At 38.7% G+C, this 22,504-nt stretch overlaps 1 protein-coding gene across 1 annotated transcript; it reads right to left on the bottom strand.

Annotated features, from left to right (window-relative positions):
- Window positions 1-8,317: 8,317 nt before the first annotated feature.
- On the bottom strand, window positions 8,318-10,821 carry GJD2 (gap junction protein delta 2). Its single transcript, XM_069858346.1, has 2 exons — window positions 10,679-10,821; window positions 8,318-10,331 (listed from the first exon to the last, which is right to left on the bottom strand). Exons 1-2 carry the CDS (start codon window positions 10,747-10,749, stop codon window positions 9,488-9,490), a joined length of 915 nt encoding a protein of 304 aa, XP_069714447.1. The 5' UTR covers window positions 10,750-10,821; the 3' UTR covers window positions 8,318-9,487.
- Window positions 10,822-22,504: the final 11,683 nt, after the last annotated feature.

The following is a 22,504-nucleotide window of genomic DNA, read 5'->3' as shown; positions in this document are numbered from 1 at the left end:
CTGGTCATGTATCACATCCAATGAGCTCCGTCTGTCCTATCCTCTTAGATTCCTCTCTGTTTCCAAGGTGAAGGATTCTCTACTGAGTGTGTCTGTATGGGGGTCTGGGTGGCAGCAACTGAAGTCAAACCACAGGTCGGAAGGCCCGTGTGCCTGGTGGCGGTTACTGGAGAGACACAACTGGATGAAACCCAGTGTCAGCCACAGGACTGGGACCAAGACTTAGAGGGCCAAGTGCCAGCGAGTGGAGGTTGCACAAGTGAGTGTGTGAGCACAAGTGAAGATCAATCCAGACTAGCTGGGGAGTGGGTGAAGTGACTGAGGAACTGGGAGAGGTGGATGTGTGTCTAAGGCTGAGATGATGCCAGGCTATCAGAGGGGCTGGAGAGAACTTAGGGTTGTGAGAGTATCTAAACATGAGACCTACCATTTTGTGTATGTGTGTCTTTAAGGACAGGACCATAGGAGGGTTGGCTAGTAAGGACTAGAGGAATCCCAGCCAGCTTTGTGTGTGTGTACATCTGCGTGTGCGTGTCTGTATGTGTCTGAGTGTATCAAGTCTGTGCCCACAAATAGAGTGGGGCTGCAGCCTCAGTGGACTTGAATGTCAATTTGACAGCAGTTGGGGAGACTGGGATACAAGGGCAGCTGCTCTGCGGACCGAATGTCTGAGCCTGACTACTGGAGGGATCCATGTTGTACATGTGTATGTATTTCCACTAGCGTACCTCCATCCTGTTCAGTTAGAGAGAGAAGCAGGATGAAGTGCATGTGAAGGCTCTGTTTGTTTGTCTGATCTGTGTAGCTAGCCATGCGTCTATGTGATACACGTGTGCAGTGTGTGCATATGCCTACTGGGAATGCATGCTCAGTCACACTGCTGCTTGGACCTGGGCCATGGAGCTGTTTCAGCCTTGCTTCTCTAAGGGTTGTCAGATCCAGAAAAATATATATTCACTTAACAATATGACAAATATTTTTTTAGTCAATATCCTAACTCACTCCCCCAGTTCTTTTTAAACTTTAAGTTAGGGTCTCCTGGCACTTGTTTTAATCTTTTTCTTGATAAATTCTGTTTTAAAAAACAGTTCAAATTATTTCTAGACAATATAGTCAACTATACATGTCTTCTTTGGAAGATCTTTTGAACTTCATCTTTTTGCACTTCATGGAATTTATGTATTTAAGTACGTTCATTTTCAGTGCTGAACTGTCCTGGAGCTCTGAGTATGCTGACTGCCAGAAAAAGGTATTATAAAAAGCATTTAAATTTTTTTGCAAGGGGACAGTTACATGTTATGCTTATCAAAATTAAAAAATATTTCTTATATGTAGTGTTTTATTTTAAACTAAAAAGGAATGGTTTTGAAAATGTTGACTTTTTTTACCCATCATTCTAATTTACATGTGACATCGTGTTCTTTCTAAGATAAGTTTAAAGATTTCTAACTAGTATTGACGGAAGTACCCTCACACTTTCTTAGGTAGAATTCAACTTGAAATGTGCATTAATTCTGTAATGAGTCAGCATTTCTGGATGAGTGATCTGATATAAAGACATTTTTTGTGCATACCTCCTAGCGAGTGAGAAATTACAACCTCAATTTCATAAAATAATTTTCATGCTTTATTAGACCCTCTTTTGCACTGTGCATTGAATGCATGAATTATCATGTCCAAGGCAAGTCTTGTTACTACAAGCAGCTGTCTAGCACAAGAAAAATGCTTGATGTCTTGCTGAAAAATAATGAAGTCATCCCCGGACACACAAGAACTATCAACTGCTAGGGTCTTTCAGTTGGTGGACCCTTTATGGTCCCTCCAAAGTCACCAACAGGCAGGACAGAACAACAGGCACAACAGACCTTGCCACAGCTGCTAGGTCCAGGGAATGGCGGCATATGCAAGGTAACAGCCACCTCAGAGGAGTGAGAACAGGGGTGAAGTGAAGGACAAGCACTATCACAGCTTTCCTTCCCAAATTCTCCTTAGCAGCAGAGAACTAGCAAATCCAGCCCTTCCTGTTCTCTCTCCTGTGGTTTTGCTTATGCTGCTAAACAGACTGGAGCCAGTTTTGTGTTTTCAGTTCCTGTGAGAATATGATCTGCTGTCCTAGGATAAACTTTAAGGAAACACAGTTGCTTGAATGAGAGTTTTACTTTATTATGGATAATTGCATGAGGAGTGATGCTGGCCAAAAGAAACTTAGGTGTGTTACATTTTTAATGAGTATGGAATACGTCCAATACCTTCAGGACAGGCACTTGGGCCAGTGGCCACTCAGGTGTTAATTACAATTAAATATTTGCACACAGGACTGCAGCAGCCTTACAGTAGCTGTCACGGCCCTTTAGCATCATTCATAGCCTTATAATAGACTAGCAGGAGGAGTTTCTGGGCAAAAGCCATTTGACTAGGATCAATAGTCTAAACACAGTTCTGTGTTTATATTTTTGTTTTAGAAGCTCACACATTTGCTAAGGAGACAGCATGGTCAAGGACCTATAGCCAAATCTCCTGACCACATTATTGGCGTGATTCCTTTTTTCTCTTCTATTCAAAGGAGAAGGTCATTGAAACAATTGTGGAAGGAATTAATAGACTTTTCAGTACTGAGAAGAATCAGATATCCAATTCTGCATATCTCCTTGCAGTATTGCAGGGTTTATAGTGATACACTGTGCCAAAGTTTAAGCTGCTGTTCCATTGGTGTGACAGTTTCAGTGTATCAAATTTGACACCTTTTCAATAAAATAGGCTAAATTTAGAAAACCATATGCTCATGCTGTCAAACTAGCTTCACCCTGATATGTGTTTTCCTAAAAGAGTACAGAAGGACCTCGAAGTTTAATTAGTTTAAAGTGAATTCAAAATGTTGTACTAATTTACACTAGAAAGGTCAAGTTGGAGAGTAAACAGCAGGGATGAATATTTTCTACATAATATACCAAGATTCAGCTGCACAGCCTCATTAATGTTAATAAGAGTCATGCTGCCAAATTTATAAATCATACTAGAAATATTTTATCTGCCTTTGCTTTTACTGCAGTCTAATAAACAGTAGGATTAAAGGCCCTTCTCTCTTGACTGCCAGCTAGGCAAAGCTGAAGAGTACAAACATGCAAGCAAAGCAGTCTTTTGTCAACTGACATGCATTTCTCATTTGTGCTTCAGTAACTTAGGAAGATGGGCCAATTTCACAATTGAATTACAATCTTTGCATCATGTTAAAAGATTTTTAAACAACCATTTGAGAAATTTGTAAATTAATTATGTTAAAACAAAAATCTCTCAGTAGTCACTTAACACTGCCTTTTATTATATATGTATTAGTAAGATTGAAAGTAATTAGTAAGTAATTAGTAAGATTGAAAGTAATGTACAGTGATATCTATTCATTTATGTGTGACTAAACCATAAGGAGTGATTTCATTTAGTATATGCTATTTATAAGATCAACTTCACTCTAAAATTGACCTCTTTTTTTGATGTGTCCCACTAAGCACTGTGATTCCATTGGTTGCTCTTACACTGTGGTCTTACAGGTCTGAAATTAAGCTAAAATCTGAGATACACACCACAAGGCAGAAGGCAGAGAAAAATATTCAGTTTCCACTTATATATGGATTACATTAATAAATGCAGGAGACATAACTTCTTAAAACAGAGTAATAATTAAAGTGATGAATAAAACCCCTTTGTTTTGCTTGTTTTTCTTAAACCCAAACCCACAATTCCAAGATAGATAATTGTCTCCTCATGCAAATGTAGCATGCTGACACTCTTTAAGAGTTATGATACTTTAAAATATGTGGAGAATCTCAGTTAATTATGATAATTAAAAAAAAGAAAAACAGAAAAATGACACGTCTCTGGAGACACAATCCAAGTAATAACTAGAATATTAAATTGAAGAATACATCAAGACAATTTGCATCACACAGAAAAAGAACAAGGATGAAGTGAAATTAATGAAAAATGTTAAATCTTTTTAGAAATGGATTTCCACTCCTTTTATAAATAGAGATACCTCAATAGTTTCATGAGATAGAAATATAAAGTTTCACTTTGGGAAAATTTGTACAAATATGTAGCAGATGAAAGAAATTATTTCCTTACTCTTATGAATTATATTCCCACTAGCATGTGAGTAAATGGTGGTGAAGAGCTGAGTGCATCTTACGTATACATGCATGTAAGCTAAATATTGCTCAGGTATGCTCATGGGCACTTAATGTCAGATGTGCACTCTTCCTCTGAGAAGCTGTAAATATACAAAATCACACACTTTTACACAAAGGACATTGCTAGAGCAGGGTCAAGAGGGGAGGGGGATGGTGTTTGTTTTTTTAAAAGTAAAGACACTCTTACAGAAGTTATATTTCTTCAAAACACTTGAACCCCTAGTGTATCACATTTAGTGCAAATGTGAAAGACCCTTTATGTTTAAATTATTCTGACCAAGCAGTAATGCAATACATAACAAGTACTCATCACAAGTCACCCTTCAATGTGAAGCTTTAAGTTTGATCACTCCATCTGTGTCCGCTAGATATCTATTGTCTGTTTTCTGATGGGCAAATTTTCTGGTGGCAAAATGGTTTTTATTACAGACCAGTGGTGAAGAATGTGGTGCATTTCAAAAAAATTCCAGATAGGTTAAAATTGCAAAAGCTAGGAGTGCCCAAAGGGACATTAGTATTCACGATGGCTTTGGACAATGTAATAAACCATTTAGATTCTTCAAAGAAGAAGCTGAAAAATATTTGTAAATAATTTCTAGAATTATTATGCTTACAAAAGAGATAGTGCAAGGAATCTTGTATATTTGCTCATGAATGTGTTTATAACATGCTTTTATCCCTAGACTGCATAATAAGTAGAGAAAACTAAGTCCGTAGCCCACCTGCCTTTTCCTTAATACCTACAAATCCTTTTTTTTTTTCCTAGTTTTGCTGTCATATATGCTTCCTTAACCTTATCTCCTCTAATTCTAATACATTATAAAATCCTTGTCTAGTGTTAATTTTTCCAAAAAAATAAAAAATTTTAAAAAGTTATTGCTCGGTTGTAAATCCCTGTGCATTACTTCCATATATAAAACTATACATATTATATATATATCTTATAATAGATCTCTTATATATATTTCACTTAGAGGGCAACGGAGTTTAGAATCTGGTGCTAATAGCTGATATTAACATACTATGTTTTCTGAAAGCTTACAATAAGATAGAATTTCTGGGAAAAGTGTCCAAAAATGATGAAGGATGGATGTGCAATACAGAAACAGTGTAATCTATTATCTCCTGTAAATCTCATGAAATAACGGAATTGAGTTTTCCCCTAGCTAGGAATTGACTCAGTCCCATGGAAAACAAAGTTTCATCATTAATTTCATGCAGACTAGACCACACCTGTAATTAGGAAAACCTATGCCTATTCTCTACTTCATGAATCTCCATTTTTTTATTCCCATTTATATACTTGCACAGTAAACAAAATCCACTACCTTGTTTCACTGAAAGACTAAGGTGGAACATTTATATTTGAAGAAAATAAAATCAGCATATAGGAACAATGTCCATCTGGTCCATCCTCTTGTCCTACAAGAAATCTATGTATTCCTTTAAATGTAGATGAAAATAATTCTTCCTCACATTTGACCTTAAAATTTTACTCACATATTTTCCTGTAGTGCTACATAGCATTAGCTATGTTTTACCCTATCAGATTTAATGCAGGACAAGCACTGAGCCTGCTTTGGAGTTTCTGAGGGTTTCTGACTTTTCTAGCGTAAAACAATCTAAAATCAATACCACCACTTCTGTTATTCATTCATCTCAGTTGATTTCTTCATTCTTCAGATTTTTCTTAAGAAAATGAAACCCTTATTGTCTTCAAAGTCAATGTTCACTAAAACTGAATGATTTATGGGGACAGTCAATTTAGTTTCCCCATGTAAAAATGTAGCTAGTTTTCATTATAAAAAAAAAATCCTGATTTCTAAAAAATCTTTTTATAGATTATATATATACTAAAACGGTTCAAAATGCTTGTGTAGTTATCAAAATTCACACAGGTCTGAGAAGCACAAGATCAAGCCTATATAAGAATGAAATAATATCATTATTTTATGTAAATTTTAAAATTCCATGGAACCAATAGCATATTAAATTCTATTGCAGTTTTCCGTAAGAGCTTGGATGAACATAATTTTTGTGTTTACACATACAATGGCATACAACATTTCCATCAGTACAAAATTTAGTATACAATGAGTAAAATAAACATGATCTGTATTTTCATATTTAATGCCTGATTCTTCCATAGATGTCAATGCAAGACTAATTAACTTCACTGAGGCAGCAGTAAAAACTAAGTGGCCAGTAATGTGACCTTCAGCTTTATATTCACTCAGTTCTGTTCATATAACCCACTTTTCCATTGCTGTGAGAATTTAAATCATATATTCTGTAAATGAACGGTTAGCTTTCATGTAAACAGTTCATTAGCATTAATCATATGACTTTCACATAATACATTGACAAAAAAAAAAGTGTTTGCAATACTTCTCCTGTCCCTGACAAATAAAGAGATGGTAAAAAATGAAAAATAACAATTCCAAAGGAATGTTAGAACAGTTATCTCTTGACACCATTTCATTTCTCTTCTGAAACATGGAAAATCTTATACTATTTAGTGTAAATATGTAGGATGGTATTTCTGCTGATCAAAATATGAGTCTTTGCCTACTTTATCACTGATCCTATTATATAAATTAAAATTTGTATTTCCTCGTATATTTCTCTTAGGAAAATTCTGAAGAACCCCAACTTGCTGGAGTACAAAATGTGCAACTGCATAAAACAATTGAAGTAACTAAGTCACTGGCATTGACTTTTATAATCAAATCCTTTCTTGGATTTATCTAAGGTTTTAAAACATTACAGTTATCAAGACATGCATCTTCACTAGAGTTTGACTAAATGCTCCTATGCAGCCACCGGAAATAACTTGCATTAGGGCTTCTGTCTAACAGGAAATCATACTGAACTCAAACCAAAGCACAGCGAATTCAGTATGGGTTTTTTTCCTTTAACTTTAATTGGCACTGAATCAAGTCCTTTGCACACGATCTCCCATTTTTTTCAACACGGAAACAATGCTTATGACTGTCAAACAACATTTCTCCCTTCAACATCTATTCAAAAGGAGATTTCGAAAACCATCCCAGGATTCTGCAAAATGAAAATCAGACTTGGATTTGTGTGTCAAATAATAATCTTCAGGAGCTTGTTATATTGCAGATGGAGATTTCAGCTGCCACGTTGTCCTAAAAATAACATGCAGTTTTACAGTGAGCATGCAGTCAACTAGCAATATCAGTGTGCATTTATATTGCAAAGAATCGTTTGAGAAATCCATCTTTATAGATTTCTATAATCAAACTGGAAAAACTTCATTTTATACATAAGAAAAAATATTTTTTAAAATCTTTAAAAACATGACACATCTCAAAGTGTTTTTATGCTTCACAGTGGAAGGGAAAAAGATCACAGATGAATGTGATAATGAATACACTATTTAAGAATTAATTAACATTTTTTTAGTGATGATGCTGGTAAACCACAAGAGTGAAACGTTAAGGTATTTACTGTAAGCCAACAGATTTCTATGCATCATCTCCAAAATGATCAAGCCAAAATAAAATAAAATCCATTTTCAGGCTTGAAATAAAACACAATCAGAAGGCTGTTTGTGTCTGACCCCCTGTCTCCTTCTCATGTTATAAAGTAGCCTCAAATTTTCCAGCACCATTTTGCCCCTTTCATTTAAAGGGCAGAGACTACTTAGTTTCGAATATACCTGTATGGGTTATTAGTCCTGATCCAACTCCTACTGTTGCCAGTGGGACATTTTATGTTGAATGCAGTGGGAATTAAAAAAAGATCCTTAAGTAAAACTTAGAATCCTGTATTAAAACAGTTGCTGTTAACAGAGATTTATTGGTGGCTGCCCCAGTGGCTTATCAGTAAGTCGATGGGACACGAACCTTGAATGAGCTGTAAGGCAGAAAAGCTGTGGTTACTATTCAGATTCCCTGATTAAAACCTGAAACTGTTTTATTTATAAGTAAATGTATTCTGGCAATTCCCAGAGTGGCCTTGGTGGCGACTGTTTTGCCCTTAGTGTCAGCAGAAAGAAGGCTATTGGTGTCAGTGGGCTTTGGATCAGGCTTTAAAGACAGAGAAAGGTTGCTTAAGGAGGAAAAGACATAACAAATAGTTCTGATTTCCCACATTTAGAATACCAACAAGACACTTACACTTTAAAACTTGAAGAAAAATTGTTCTAAGTCGATTATTTTGACCCCGTATGTTTCTACAATTGCATACAATAATAAAGAAGAAGAAATCTCTCTGGCTTACAAAAAAAGGCAAGTACTTTATTTATCAATAGAGATTTTAGTTGCTATTTTACACCATTGCAATGACTGAACAAATAGCATAAAATAAACAAAGGAGAGTATAAAATCACTTTATTCCAGCTGGTATCCCAAGACAACCTTTTGAATAAGTACAGAGTTAGATGTTCAAGTATGGCACTTATATAAATAAGAGCAGAGAGAAGGTGATATATTCACAGTTAAAAGCAATGAACTCTGTTCCTTTGGTATATGTGTCATCATAGGTGATTGTAAGTAAATACATGAACCAACATGAACCAACTTCATCTTATTCATGCACATATTAGGGAATGGAATGAAATGCATTGATATATTTTGCAGATCACAACTAACGTAAAATGATTAAGGTCTCTGGTGTGTATGTGTTTTGACAGGCAAATAAAAAAATGGCAAAATTATATTCAGGATTTATTGTTTAGCATAACTAGCTGATGCACAAACTATGATAGGAAATAGCTAGTAATACACACCAGGAATAAACTCTGTGATTTAGACAAGCAAAATAATATAAGACATCTGTGAGATAGGTGAACACAGATATCCCGATAGAGCTGTGTTCAGGTTCCTTACAGTGCAATTACCCTCCTTTTAAAACATGCTTACATCTGCACATTGCAACAATTTCCCCCACCCCATCCCACCCCATATAGATTATCCTTGCAGATTTTTAATATGAACATTCTACACGTTTACAACAATTAGTCAGACAGTCCAAACTGTAAACTTATCCTAATGATGACCGAAAAGTGGCTCCACCGACAGATAACACCCAGTCATTAGAAAGAAAAGTAGTAATAATAGTAGCTGTGCTGTAAGGCTAGACCAAGCATGGTTTTGTAGCTGTTTTTTCAGTCTTTTACATAGCACTGCATTTTGCAGCTAGTTCAGTAAGTGCAGATCCAATACCTTAATGGCTTTCTTGGTGGTTTGATAAAATGCTTGCCTAAGCAATGTACCTTTCTCTAATGGTGTCTGAGTTTGTTCCACCTGGCACAGTGTTTCAGTCCTGTCAGAGCCTCACACATAAGCTGAGTCACTTGACTGAGTCCTGCCAAAGTTAGGCATGCTCATTCTTGGCAGGTCCTTATTTCTGATTTCATATATGGATTTCCTTTTTGCCTGTACTCCTCTCACTGCCATTTTGATCTTTCTCCAGCCCAAGTGGTTCAGTTCGGCCAAATTGAGCACCACACAAATCCCACTGACAGCAAACATGAATACCAAGAATACAGTCTTCTCAGTGGGTCTAGAGACATAGCACTCTACTTCTTTAATGCAAGGGTATCTGTCACATTCGTACATGGAAGGGACATTGAATCCATACAGAAAATACTGTCCCACTAAGAATCCAATCTCTAGGGCATTTCGAAAGACCACTTGGATGATATAAAATCGAGAAATGCCTTCTTGCCTCCTCATCTTTGACTTTGTAGTTCTGATAGCAGGATTGGGGATTTCCTTTACTTCTAAGCAGTCCGGTTCTGCCTCTTTGGTGGAGTTTTCAGTGTTCTGCAGCACCCCATTGACAATCGTGTTCTTGATTTTCTTACTGTCCTCACGCTTCATTGAATCCTGGTCCCTCTCCAGGGTGAGGAAGACAGTGGAGTACCTCCGTTCCCTCTGCTTAGCAGACTGGTGAACAGAGTATGTTATGAAGCAAAGGCTGGGAGTGCACACCATGATGATCTGGAACACCCAGTACCTTATATGAGAAATGGGGAAAGCCTGGTCGTAACAAGCCTGGTTGCAGCCTGGCTGCAGCGTGTTACAGACAAACATAGTTTGCTCGTCATCGTACACCGTCTCCCCTACAATGGCCACGATGAGGATCCTGAAGATCACCACCACGGTCAGCAGGATCCTGGAACAGAGAAGCCCATCAGTGCGCGCGGCCGGGAGCTGTCCAGTGCTGACCGGGCCCCGGCCCGCGCTGCGCTCCCCCGCCCCCGCCGCCCACCCCGCGCCCGCGGGGACACCCCTCCGCCCCTTTCGGGGGCCGCGGGACCCCTGGCGGCGGCGGAATCTCCCCGACGGCCGCTCGCCGCCCCGTGGCTCCTCGGGGACCGGGACGGCGGCGTTCGCGGTGCCCCGGCGCCTCGGTGACCCGCACACGCGCACGCACCGCAGAGAGCCCCGCGGAAAGGGCGCTCCGCACGGGCGGGACCCGCCGCGGCGGGAGGGGACGCCCCGCACCCCCGCAGCCCTTACCTCCCGATCATAGTCGAATGCTGCTGCACCGCAGCTTCCAGTAGCCTCTCCAGAATAGTCCATTCCCCCATCGCTGTTCATCCGGAGACAAAGACTTTGGCAAGCGGCGGGGATCTCTCTTCACTTCTTCCTTTTTTTTTTTTTTCTTTTTTCACGGGGGAGGAAATACCAAGAAAAGAGCAACCCCTCTCTCTTTACCCGCAGTCCGGTGCCGGGAAGGCTGCTGGAGCTGGCAGCCCTGCCGAGGGCTTGCGGCTCGCCTCGCCCGGGCTGCGCTGGGCTGGGCTGGGGCTGCGCTGGGCTGGGCTGGGCCGGGGCCCCGGGGCGGCCGGCCCCGTGCGGCGGTGCGGCGCGGCGGACCCGCGGCGCGGAGCGAGGAAGGCTGGGCGTTTAATGTCTTGCTGCCTCTAATCTGCCTTTAAGTAGTCTCCGCTTGCGTCACTGACAGGTTGGTGGAGAGCAGCCAGGAGCAGCGCTCGGATTTTCTCGGTTTTTTATTATTATTATTATTATTATTCCGGTGAATATAAATAAATAAACGCAATGGAATAAATGCAATAAATCGAGGAGGAGGAGGAGGAAGGATGGCGGAGGAAGAGCTGCCCCAGCCGGCACGAGGCTCGTTGCCGGAGCCCCCCGGGCGCTGCCCCGCGGCTGCAGGTTCGAAACGCGGCTGCGGGGCGGGAGCGCGGCCGCTCCAGGCGTCAGCGGGGCCGGTCCCCGGGGCTGCGAGGCTTGGCTTCTCTCCCGAAGGCTGCCTGCGTGTTCTGCCGCTCACGGAGGAGCGTGTCACACAGCAATAACCTTACCTGTCAGAACTGCTTACCCTTGGAAGATGTTGGACTTACAGTTGCATCTTTATTCTCCCCCGATCACAGGTATAAGAATCGGTAAGGAGAAATGAAGCAGATAGAGCTGTTTCAGCGAATTCTGAAACTAAGATTGGATTTATGCTAAGAAAAACACCAAACCTTCACAGAAACCACTTCTAAACAGCACAAGTATAAATTATCTTGAATAAATCCCCACATTATAGTCAGTCCACATATTTTCTCCCATAAACAACTATACTGTGTTTTTAATTTTTTTTTTTTTTACAGATACCCTTACAGACTGTACCTGAGACACCATATCAATCCCACACAAAGCATCGGCACCCATTGGAATTGACCGTTCTCTGGTGGAGAAGTGTAAAATGTATTCTACACATTTCCATAAAGTATAGCTTTATACTTGCTGTTATTTTTGCTCAACTAATCTCATTAAAAAGCAACGTAAGAAATACTCTGCTCAGTCTGATCATAATACTCCTACTGCCAAACTGAGTAAAATCAGTCCCTTTCAAAAGCAGAGCTGCTCAGGCCATTGTGAAGGGTGTAGCCCTTTGTTTTCTTTGCAGATCTCTCGTGAACAAATTCCATGTTGTATTAACAATGTTAAGTGTTTTCTGAATAGATGAGACCGCGCTTCATCTGTGCAGACGACATCTGTGTGTTTTAGACACACCAAGGTTTGTTGTCTTTTCATTTGGAGTGTGCAGATGGTGTCTGACTCACACAATATTGGGTCAGTTGCCTGACTGGATCCCTGAATCTTTGTATTAGGAAAGTATCAAATAAGAGAAGATAATTAATACCTCTGCACAGAAATTGGTAGATTTTTCTTCTCTCCCAATCAACAGCCTGTGAAGAAGCATTCAATACTCTGGATTGTTTTCTTCCCGCACTATTGGGAATTACTGGGATGACCTTTTCTCCTTAAAATCAGACTACATTCTTCTTGAAAGCTCGTTCACACAATTCCTGCATTCGTTTGTTTGGGGTTTTTTTTGCTTGTAGTCTGTAAAACTGTGCTACTGCAGCAACACTGTTACCAAAAAGAAGAGTTTGCATCTTTTGTTTTAAGAGGTACGTACAGTGTAGTACGTACACAACTACTCTGACAACAGAGTGTCTTATATGGACCCCAAAACATCACCTCTTTTGAGATGGATCTGAAAATTAGGGAAATCAAAGCAGCAAAAGAAGCAGTAGTACATGTATAGAAGGAGAGAGGGCAGGGAATATGCTAAGAAGCTAATGATGATAATCCTATTTAGCAAACCAAACAGAGAGGGAAAGCCCATGATTGAAATTACTGGAGAGGAGTGGAGATTTTGGTTCATAGAGATATATAAGAATTTCTACAAAGGAAACCTGTTCTCTAACACGAGGATAGAAAACCCACTTATCTGAGCTTTTAAGATCGGTAAATAAAAAGAAATTAATTTCTGATCACATCAGACACTGGCCTATGAATGAATAGTTAGTGTTTGCTGAGTGTGATGAATTCTACTTAACTACTGACAGCCCAGCTTTGGAGACAAGGAGGGGAAATATCATAAATGAATGCTACAAACATGTAAGCACTGTTATGAAATTACTTTTTGTTTGGAGATGGTTTAAAATTAAATATTTTCAGGCCTGGTCTTACAGGAGTTGCATCTCATTCTGAAATGACTGACCTCTCCCTTTTTAACAGTAACCTCATTTCCCCCAACAAGCCACATTGACATGCAGGATAGTTGGCCTTCAGCTTGAGAAAGTTTATTGAGCTTTAGTCCTTATAGATTTTGAGAAAAAAAGGTAATTTCAATATGGGAGATTCTTTCATGATGCTAATATACATTTTAAGTGACTGGAAAACTTAGGGGAGTTCCATATAGCTCAAAATTACATGTACAAATTCTAAATTATGAACAGCTGTCCTTAATTTGAGCCCTGACTTATTCTCAAAATAGACTTAATAAGAATCAACATCATCTCTGAGTGTTAGTGTAACAGTAAGAGGAGTATGAACAATGTAGTTATTTGCATTTCTGTTATCTGTTACACGTATAGCAGCAAACTATGGACTCATCTGATAAATTGTCTAAATCACAGAGTGCTCAGACTATCTATAGTCATGATTGCAAGAGAGAGTTGTAGACATAAGAAGATTTTCAGCTTCTAAAGGTTCATCTTAGGTTTTACACCATTCCCCTGGATGCTTCAGCCTATGGTAAAGCCAGGATTTGCAGAGCAGCAAGCTGTCAAGAATACTGTGGGATGTATGTTGCCCAGTGCATGGTATTCACAATAGAAAACCATGCCTATTTCATTCACAAACATTTGGGATTATCCAAGCTTTATTCTCTCAGTTTACAAAGAACCATTTCCTCATGAGGCAGCAATACCAGCAGGGCCAGGCCTGGCCTGTTCAGTAATTTTTGTCAGTTGGATACAAAGGAAACAAAATCAGCTTCCCACTCCACACACACATAGGCTTCTGGGTGAAAGACTGTTTTTCTTTGGTTTGCTTTGCATTCAAATACGATGAGTATTCCTCTACAGACAAAATTCTCTACAAACTCTGTCATTGCAAAAAGAAAACTTCAGAGTCTGTATTTGTTTGAAGATGCTGTTGCTGCAATATTAAATCATGATAAAATAACATAGACTGAGATGATTTTGGATTAGGTCTATGTCCTCGGTTTGATGCCAAACCAAGGTTAATCTGCCTCTAAGAAGCTGGAGGCCAGATTCTCTCTAGGAAATCCAGCCCTTTTGCCCTGATCTGGTTTTGTAAAGTGTCCAAAGAGGAATAATATCTCACAGGCTGCACATTCCTCAAGTATGGAGCGGATCACACTGGAAGCAGAGCTGACACATTTGGCTCTCCTGTCAGACCCCCTTCAGCCTGGACATAGATGGCATGACTGGATGGCACGCTGAAGAAGCCACCTGGCTTCTTCATATCTCCTGTTAGATATCGTGGTAAACCACAGTTTTCCTCTGCTTCACCTTTCATATTGAGGTGAACCAATGTAAAAAATAATCCAGATCTTACACAAGCTTTCTGCACGTACTATATCCTTTTAAAGACATGAATTCATCCTAAATTCATTCCAAATATTTTATTTTAAAATAAATCATATATTTCTAGTACTATACCAACAACCTTCCTTGATGTTTTTTTCAGTTTTTCTCAGTGAATTCATAGTTGCAGCAAGTAAATACATGTCATACTTAGCCTACAAAACTGGATGAGAGATGACTGTATTTCATTATTATATTGCAAAGCAGTTTCTACCAACTGTAGCAAACTGCGAGTAAAGAAGGATCTTTTAATTAAGATTTATAAGACATTCCAAAGAAATAAAATGGATTTTCTTTTAGAAATGTTTGAAACACATTGCCCGGTATCTGCTTTGTGACTGCATTTTCTGGCCAGTGTTACAAAGAAGAGATTTTTCAGCATTGCATTCATACAGCAGTAGAACTGCCTTTGGAAGGTTGTCATGATAAGTGCTTCTTTCCTGATAGTGTTTGATGCAGTTCATGAAATCTAAGTCATTAGCTACTAAACTGAAAATGCTGTTTTAAGACCTCTCATTGCCATCTGCTATGCTCTGTTTTCATTTGGTGCCATGTGTGTATTAATGAAATGATTACATCAGATTATATCTTTTATTCATAAAATCATCTAGGTCATCTGCTTCCACCTACACTTTCTCTCTCATTAAAATGAGCATTTGTGCATACATTCTCCCCCCACTGTAGGAGTACAATCCCAGCTACAGTCAGCTGCTATGTGCATCATAATAAGAAATCCCTCTCTGTATTGTTTTTTTTTCTTAAATGAAATTCCCTCAAAAGACAACTCTAGTGTTTCACACCACAGAAAGTGTATTTTTCCTACAGTTTGAAAACTAAAGAATTCCCAAAAGGTACAAGATCTAGATGTACTAATGACTTTCAGCCATTCGCAAGAGAAAGCAACATCTCAAGAACTATAATTTTGCTCCCAAGAAAAAGGTAGCACACACCTCACATCTGGTCAAGAATGTTTGTGTCAAAACTGTCAATAGCAGGGCAAGCACTTGTGTTCCTTCTTGTGAGAGTGGAATACAGCCTGTACAATTCATGCTTACGAAGAGCAAGGTGTTGAGTGCACAGAATTCAGATCTGTCTGTAACACATAAACAGACAAAATACTCAATTATCCTAATAATCATATTAAAAGTCTCTTATGGATCAGGGGTTCGTATTTACAGATGAAGACTACTGTAAATGGAGAGTTCTTTAGCAAATCAATGAATAGTATCAGTAAAGACAGAGCAAATCTATGAATATTCACAAGCTTTTTAAGTAAGGGCTTGTAAGTTGTTACATTTCCATAACTATTCTTTCCAGGGATGTTAGTATAAGAAAAAAAATCTTGAGGGATACAGTATAAGGGTATTGAATAAATATTACACAATGTTTTAAACCAAGACAATTTAAAATATCTAAATGTAACTGCTTTAACTATGAAACAAATGTAAAATATCATACTTTCTAGTTACAGAACATTTTATTCCATGATAGACAAAATCACTCAGGTTTCATGGGGATCTTGTGAAGTCCACAGGGACCTTCTCAGGCACAAAGTAACAGCTAAAATCAATTTCCTTGGAAATAATTTAGACACACATACTGAAACACAATTGCATATACATCTGGTATACATACAGCTCCCAGTGCAGCAGGGTGTACACTTCTCGCAAAGCCCTGACAGTAAACTCCAACCTATTTGCAGACTGGCTTCAGCTAGAGGAAGTAAAACTTCATCAAATCAAATCCTTATGAATTGGCAGGCTCTGGAAAGAAGTACAAAAGAAAAATATTCCAGGGACTGAATCATCAGTCTCTTGATATTCCCTTCTGCCTTTAGCCAGTCTCAAAAGATAACTCACATTCTGCTAATTCTCACATTCATTAATGCACTATCATGGGCTATGATGGCTTAAGTGTAAATTTGTGAGCAAATCTTATGGGGATTCCCATTATACTCTACTTCAAGGTTCCATACTCACTAAAGAAACAGTCTTTCAAAATTATGTTGGACAAGGATTAGATTCCATCTTATCAGATTTAGTACCTACCTACAACAGGCATTGTAGAGATTCAAAGTAACATGCATGTACTAAGATAATAATAAGCCAAATATAGGAATGAAAATCATCTCACATTGATTAATGTTTTTTCCTAGGGCCTATTCTTTAAAAAATACCTACTCCAAAATATATGCAGTGCTATATAACTGATCAGTGCTGTACAGTAAAAAGCAGGCAATTATGCAGCCACTATGCCAGAAACAATACAGGATATTGGTGAGACTCAGCTTGAGAAACTTTATTTTCCTGTTTTCTTTACAAAGCAAAAGGAGTTACAAATTGTAATCAGAAGAAACAAAGAAATTTAACAATAATAATATGCTTTTAAAAAATAGAAAATATTTTTTTTTTATTTATATTATAACATCTCCATCCCATGGTAGTCAATTTTTATGGTACTAATGACAAATCCCATTTACTTTAGTGGAGCCAGAATTTAAAAACCCTTGAGAACTAATCTGCACCAGAATATTCTTAAATCTTTAAAGACAGAATACTACTGATGAGAAAGTTTGTGAGTGCTTCAGAATATTCATAACAGCAAAACAAAGGGGTCAAACAATAAGAGGAGAGTCCTCCATATTGGAACTCTAAGCAGTGTTCTGATGCTTCTTGTATTCCATAGGGGAAAAAAGAGTTTACAATAAATCATGCCTCAGTATTTCAGTATGAATGGATTACATCAAGCATTTTTTTCAGACCTCCTGCTTTGCTTTGCCTTGTCTACTTTTGTCTTCATCCAGATACTGAATCCCTATACTCCCAGCTGCTTTCAGTTCAGTGGCGTCGTTTACAGCAGAACTGCTTTCCTTTGTCTTCAGTATTTCTGGTGCCACTCATTCTCATCCTCTCCCTCTCCATCTCATCAGTCTCAGAAGGGAATTCACATTACATTAAAGCATCCCTTCAGAGGCCAGACTGGAACAATCCCTCAAAACAGCTAGGGTAGTCAAATGACTGCTTTGAAAGTAAACTATGTCAGCAAACAGCAGTGAAAAGCGGGAGCTCAGTAAGAAATGCTGAGGATTTATATCCTTTGTAATTCAAACATTCTACAGCTATAATAATAGTGGATTAAATGTACTTTAACTAAAATCCATTACAGCTATATAAGTTATCTATGCATACACACACACCCATGTGTGTGCGAATGCATGTATTTATGTATGTGTTTTATAATTGGTGTCTATTTGCATAGCAGACTGCAAAAACAAATATGAAATAATATTTACCAGAGAATTCCACAGGAACTCCTATTTTCTAGGAAACCTATTCAATAAGATTACTGAGGTGATTTAAATGGCCTGTGTGGGGAGACTGTATTTCAATTCCATGTGATTTTAGACTTTGTCCCAGGTAAACCCCTAGGTAAAAGCTATTGAGTTATCTTCCCAGTGATATTAGTACGTGTGGGTAAAGAATATGCAGTAATGCGTTTAAGAGAAGACTCTGACGTATTTTGTAAAGTTCATGGAATATTGAAAAAAAAATCTGTAATTGAATTTAAGTTTTATAAACATTCAAGAGTGTCAATTTTTTTGGGTACAGTCTTTAGTATAGTCCATAGATATACACAATTTCACTGAAAAATACTGATTCACAGACCTAGAATAGTTTCCCAGATCCATCTCAATCATGAACATCTGGAGTTTCACAGTGGTTTAAATTGGCATTTTTGTGAGTTCTACAACTGTTATTAACAATCAACATCTGATTAGTGCTGCAGAGCACGTTTTGTTTTCAGAACATTTGTTAACCTTTCCTTAACAGTTTTCCAGGATGAGCATGTCATTAAATTTTTAAAATGTTTCTGTTCCAAAAAAGAGCACAACCAAACTGTGACTAGCAAAATATTCTATGAATAAAAAGCCTTGATTTTCATAAAGCTGTGATTGTGTTACTCAGTTTCTTTTATCCTACAGAAATTTGAAGTGGTTATCTATAGATTTTACAAAAATTTTCATATGGTGAAATAATTCATAAATATATTTTCCAGAATCTATTAGAGATGATGCATTTTTGACTGTGCTGCAGGAAAGAATTTGTGACACAGGAAGAGAAAAAGATAAAAATCAATCATTCATAAAACATTGTAGAACACCTACCAGTGTGCATGATTTATTTCTATGCTCTTAGGACAAATAAAAATCAGCATTATGCCTAATATCGCTATGGTACCGGAAGCTACAGTTTATTTTTCTAGAAAATGTGAAACGCAAGTAATTTCTCACATAGGTCAGAGTTGCTCAAGGGTTGCATTGATTTACAAACATCCTATGCAAATCTGTGCTCATTTTAACCAGAAATTTATTTTGTATTTTAGATTTAGAAACTCTGCTTTGTAACTGTTTGCAATCTCTTTTACACTTTCCTGTAAGAAATTGGAGACTGTTTTCCTGTGGGAAACCTAGCTATCAGTGATTTACAGGGGAAAACAAAAATCATTGTACTTTGCTCCATGATTTCCTTACTCTAAAACTGTCTGTCCAATTGAGTGGGAAACAGTGTGAAAACATGTAACTTCCTTTACCCTATCCACATCTTCTTTATGACATTCCCAGGAGGTTTAGGGGCCTGGTGCAAGCAGGTTGGTTCACACTAACAACAGTGCCAAGCAGCTGTTTGAGTCGTCCCTGGGTGCCTTTCTCTCTAGTGCTTGCCCAGGTCTACACCTAGCTGAAGATCAAAGAGAAAGCAAAAATCTCTGTTACTCATCTCTTGCCAGGCTGAACACCCAATTCAGACCCTGTATCACCAAATTTGTTGTTAAAAATGTTCATCAATCGAACTTCAAAGGCTACATCAGAGTGAGAACAGTGTCATAGATTTGTACTTACATGCAAGTGAGTGAATATTTTATGAGTACAATTTTATCAACTCTTATTTTTATCAATTTGTAAGATTTACTGCAAATACTGTCAGTTTTATGTACATTTTCTGTTTTTCAGATTTCAAAGGATCTCTTACATTTCCATGTGTTTGCACCTGCTGGGCACACAATAAACAAAATATGGAATTTTATTTTCTTCAGTTACACCTCCAAAATATCTCCATTCTGCAAACAACTTCCTCAAAGCAGACTTACACAGGCTGTGTGCAAACTGAGGTGGTCGTATCTCCTGACATGGAGTGGTAAGCTCCCCTTTCCTCACCTGGATTTATTGTCATTTCCTTCTTCAGCATAGAACCACGCTGAAATACAGGCTTTCTTGTGGCTCATAACCTTTAGATTTAATAAATATTTTCACATGGAATAGATGAAAATTACACGCACACTAACCATTTTCACAGGAATTTCAAAGCCTCACATTGAGACACAGCTATCCAGCATTTTCACAAAACCAGACCTCTTCTGATATTGACAAATAGAAATCGGTAGATGTCTAGCCTTACTTTTGTCGTTATATTATCCTGTAGTTTCAGTGGAAAAAAAGCAGGCAAGTGACTTGAAGTACTTACTGATAAGCACTGAAAGACTCAACTTTTTTAAGAAATATATAACATGTCAAAAAGACGTGAATAAGTTATAGATCAGATTTTTTCATTAGTGTTGTTTGACGTCTTTCAGTATTTCACATATTTCCATGAAGCAAAGGATTTGCTTTGAGGCAGAAATTATATTATAAAGAGAAAAGGTTTACAGGAATGCTAATGCAGTGGGGGAGAGAAAAGAAATGACAGCCAGGTCCCCACAAGGCTTTAAATATTTGTGAAGCATATTTAGTTTAATTACACCAACTACTTATCAAAGTTCAGTGTCATGCTACCTGAAATGTCAGTGTAAACTGTTCCTTGGGCTTGAAGGTACGTACAGCAAAAATTAATGTGTGAAATCCAAATATGACTGTCACAAAGGCAAACAAGGCATGAGAGAAAACATGAGCTTAAATATAGATCAATTAATCCAAAGAACACCAACTAGACAGGTGGATGAGTCACACATACGGTGTGGACAGAGTTCCTGTTGAATGGAAAATGCACTTAATAAGCATGTTTCACTGTGAAAGACAGTGTGGCCAAGAAGCTAAATTAAACTGGGTTGCAAGCCTCCTACCTGTGTCATGATAATAGAAACATCCTCAAGCAGAGAACAGAGACTGAGTTTCCTGTTTAACAAGGTCTCTCCTCTTGTGATTAGCTCTTCCCACTAAGGTGGTTTTCTTCAGATTTTGAGATTACTTTGGAAACAGCAGGTGCAGTATAAAGCAAGACATTGGTTTTGACATGACAAATAAGAGCAATCCTTTCTTACCACCTGGAGGGTTGGTCAGAGAAATATATCAAAGGAATATATCCAAAGAATTAAGTCAAAGAAATCTAACTGTTCTCTTCTCTTGCAGCAGGGAAAACCAGTCTTTCCAGAACTAGGAAGTGCTGGTATAGCGGCGTCACCAGGCAGCAATGATTGTTCTGCAAAGAGGATATGACTTTTCACAGCTGGCTCTGGAACAGATCAAGCACACTGCTACAATGGCTATGAATAACTTGTCAAAATACTTTTATTTTTAATTAAGTGAACATGTAAACAGGAAAACCAAATCACAATACACATAGAAAAGACAAAATTAAAGTAGTACGTCACTCAAAGTCTAGAGTGGTCTTCTGTGACTGCATAGCATTACATTCTTAATTTATTTATTTATTTATTTATTTATTTATTTATTATTTATTTATTATGAAAGTCATCTTCACAGAAGTCAAAAAGTACATTCAGAGGTATGCATCTGCTTTTAATACATAAAACCTCCAACATTTTGATGAGCATAATGAACAATTCAAAGTTGTACACACTAGCATTTAACTCTCAGCTCCTGCATACAGTTGTACTAGAATCTAGCCCAAGACACACAATTTTAAAAATCCCCACTAAATGCCCTTTCACAAAACCAAACTTAAGATGTTGCCACTTGACTCTTTTCAGCCACTATATTCAATGCTTAGTTAGAATTAGGTTTAGGAGATTTACACCATGGGAAGGAAAAGCAACCGTTTCTCTTCAGGAAAATAGATATATCCTCATCTACTTTAGACAGTACTACTAATATCACAGACTTGAAAACAAAAGCAGTGTTCTGATTCATTGAGAACTGGTGGCAGGGGTGGTAAGTTCTGCAGCCAGGCACTAGATCAAGGCTAAAAGGTGGTTGCCTGAGCTCAGGAAGCCCAGGAAATCCAGGAGGGAGTGAGAAGCAGGTGGCTCTGACTCCCAAAAGCGACAGCTACCACGTGGTGGCTCACAAGGGGAGGGTGGTCCCAGAAACAGTGGTGGGAGATTTATATGGCCCCTAGGGAGCACTGCAAACAGGAGCAGGCAAACAGGTGCAGGGAGTGTCAGAAAACCAGCACACACCTGTTTGCACAGAAGGTTCATGCCACAGGGAAGGCGAACAGGGAGGGCACTGGAGCTTGGCCAGAAGTACCAGAGAACCATGGTGGCCAATTAGCAGAAAATTAAGGCTGCACCAAGCTCTGTACCAGAGTGTCTGATGCAGCCTCCCAGATAAAGCCCCAGTGGGTGTGTGCTGCCACCCAGATGCCAGGCTGCAGGGCATGCCCCTCTCTTGCACTGGTGTCGGACACCAGTGGGGAGTTCACCTGTGGGATTTGTGTTGTGGTGGAAGAACTCCTCCACTTGGTAACAGAACTCAGGGAGGAGGTGAGCAGGCTGAAGACCATCAGGGAGTGTGAGAGGGAGACTGGCCACTGGAATAACACCCTATGCTCCCTGTCTCAGACCCAACAGGCAGGTATGCCTTATGCGACAGAGATCTCCCCATACTCTCTCCAATCAGCTGAGGAGAGAAATTTAGGATATAGGGGGGAATGGCAGCATGTCCCTGTCCAGCACATTAGGTGTGTCTCCCCATCTC

This window comes from Phaenicophaeus curvirostris, chromosome 5, assembly GCF_032191515.1.
Source record: "Phaenicophaeus curvirostris isolate KB17595 chromosome 5, BPBGC_Pcur_1.0, whole genome shotgun sequence".
NCBI lineage: Eukaryota > Metazoa > Chordata > Aves > Cuculiformes > Cuculidae > Phaenicophaeus > Phaenicophaeus curvirostris.
The sequence above is the reverse complement of the archived record's forward strand: the minus strand, read 5'-3'. Positions and strand labels throughout refer to the sequence as shown.

What these genes read in the sequence shown, in the direction of transcription:
- GJD2 (XM_069858346.1), bottom strand. Translation starts at nt 10,749, where the DNA reads ATGGGGGAATGGACTATTCTGGAGAGGCTACTGGAAGCTGCGGTGCAG. An exon ending in CATTCGACTATGATCGGGAG is followed by an intron (nt 10,332 to 10,678) that starts GTAAGGGCTGCG and finishes TCTCTGTTCCAG; the next exon opens with GATCCTGCTGACCGTGGTGG.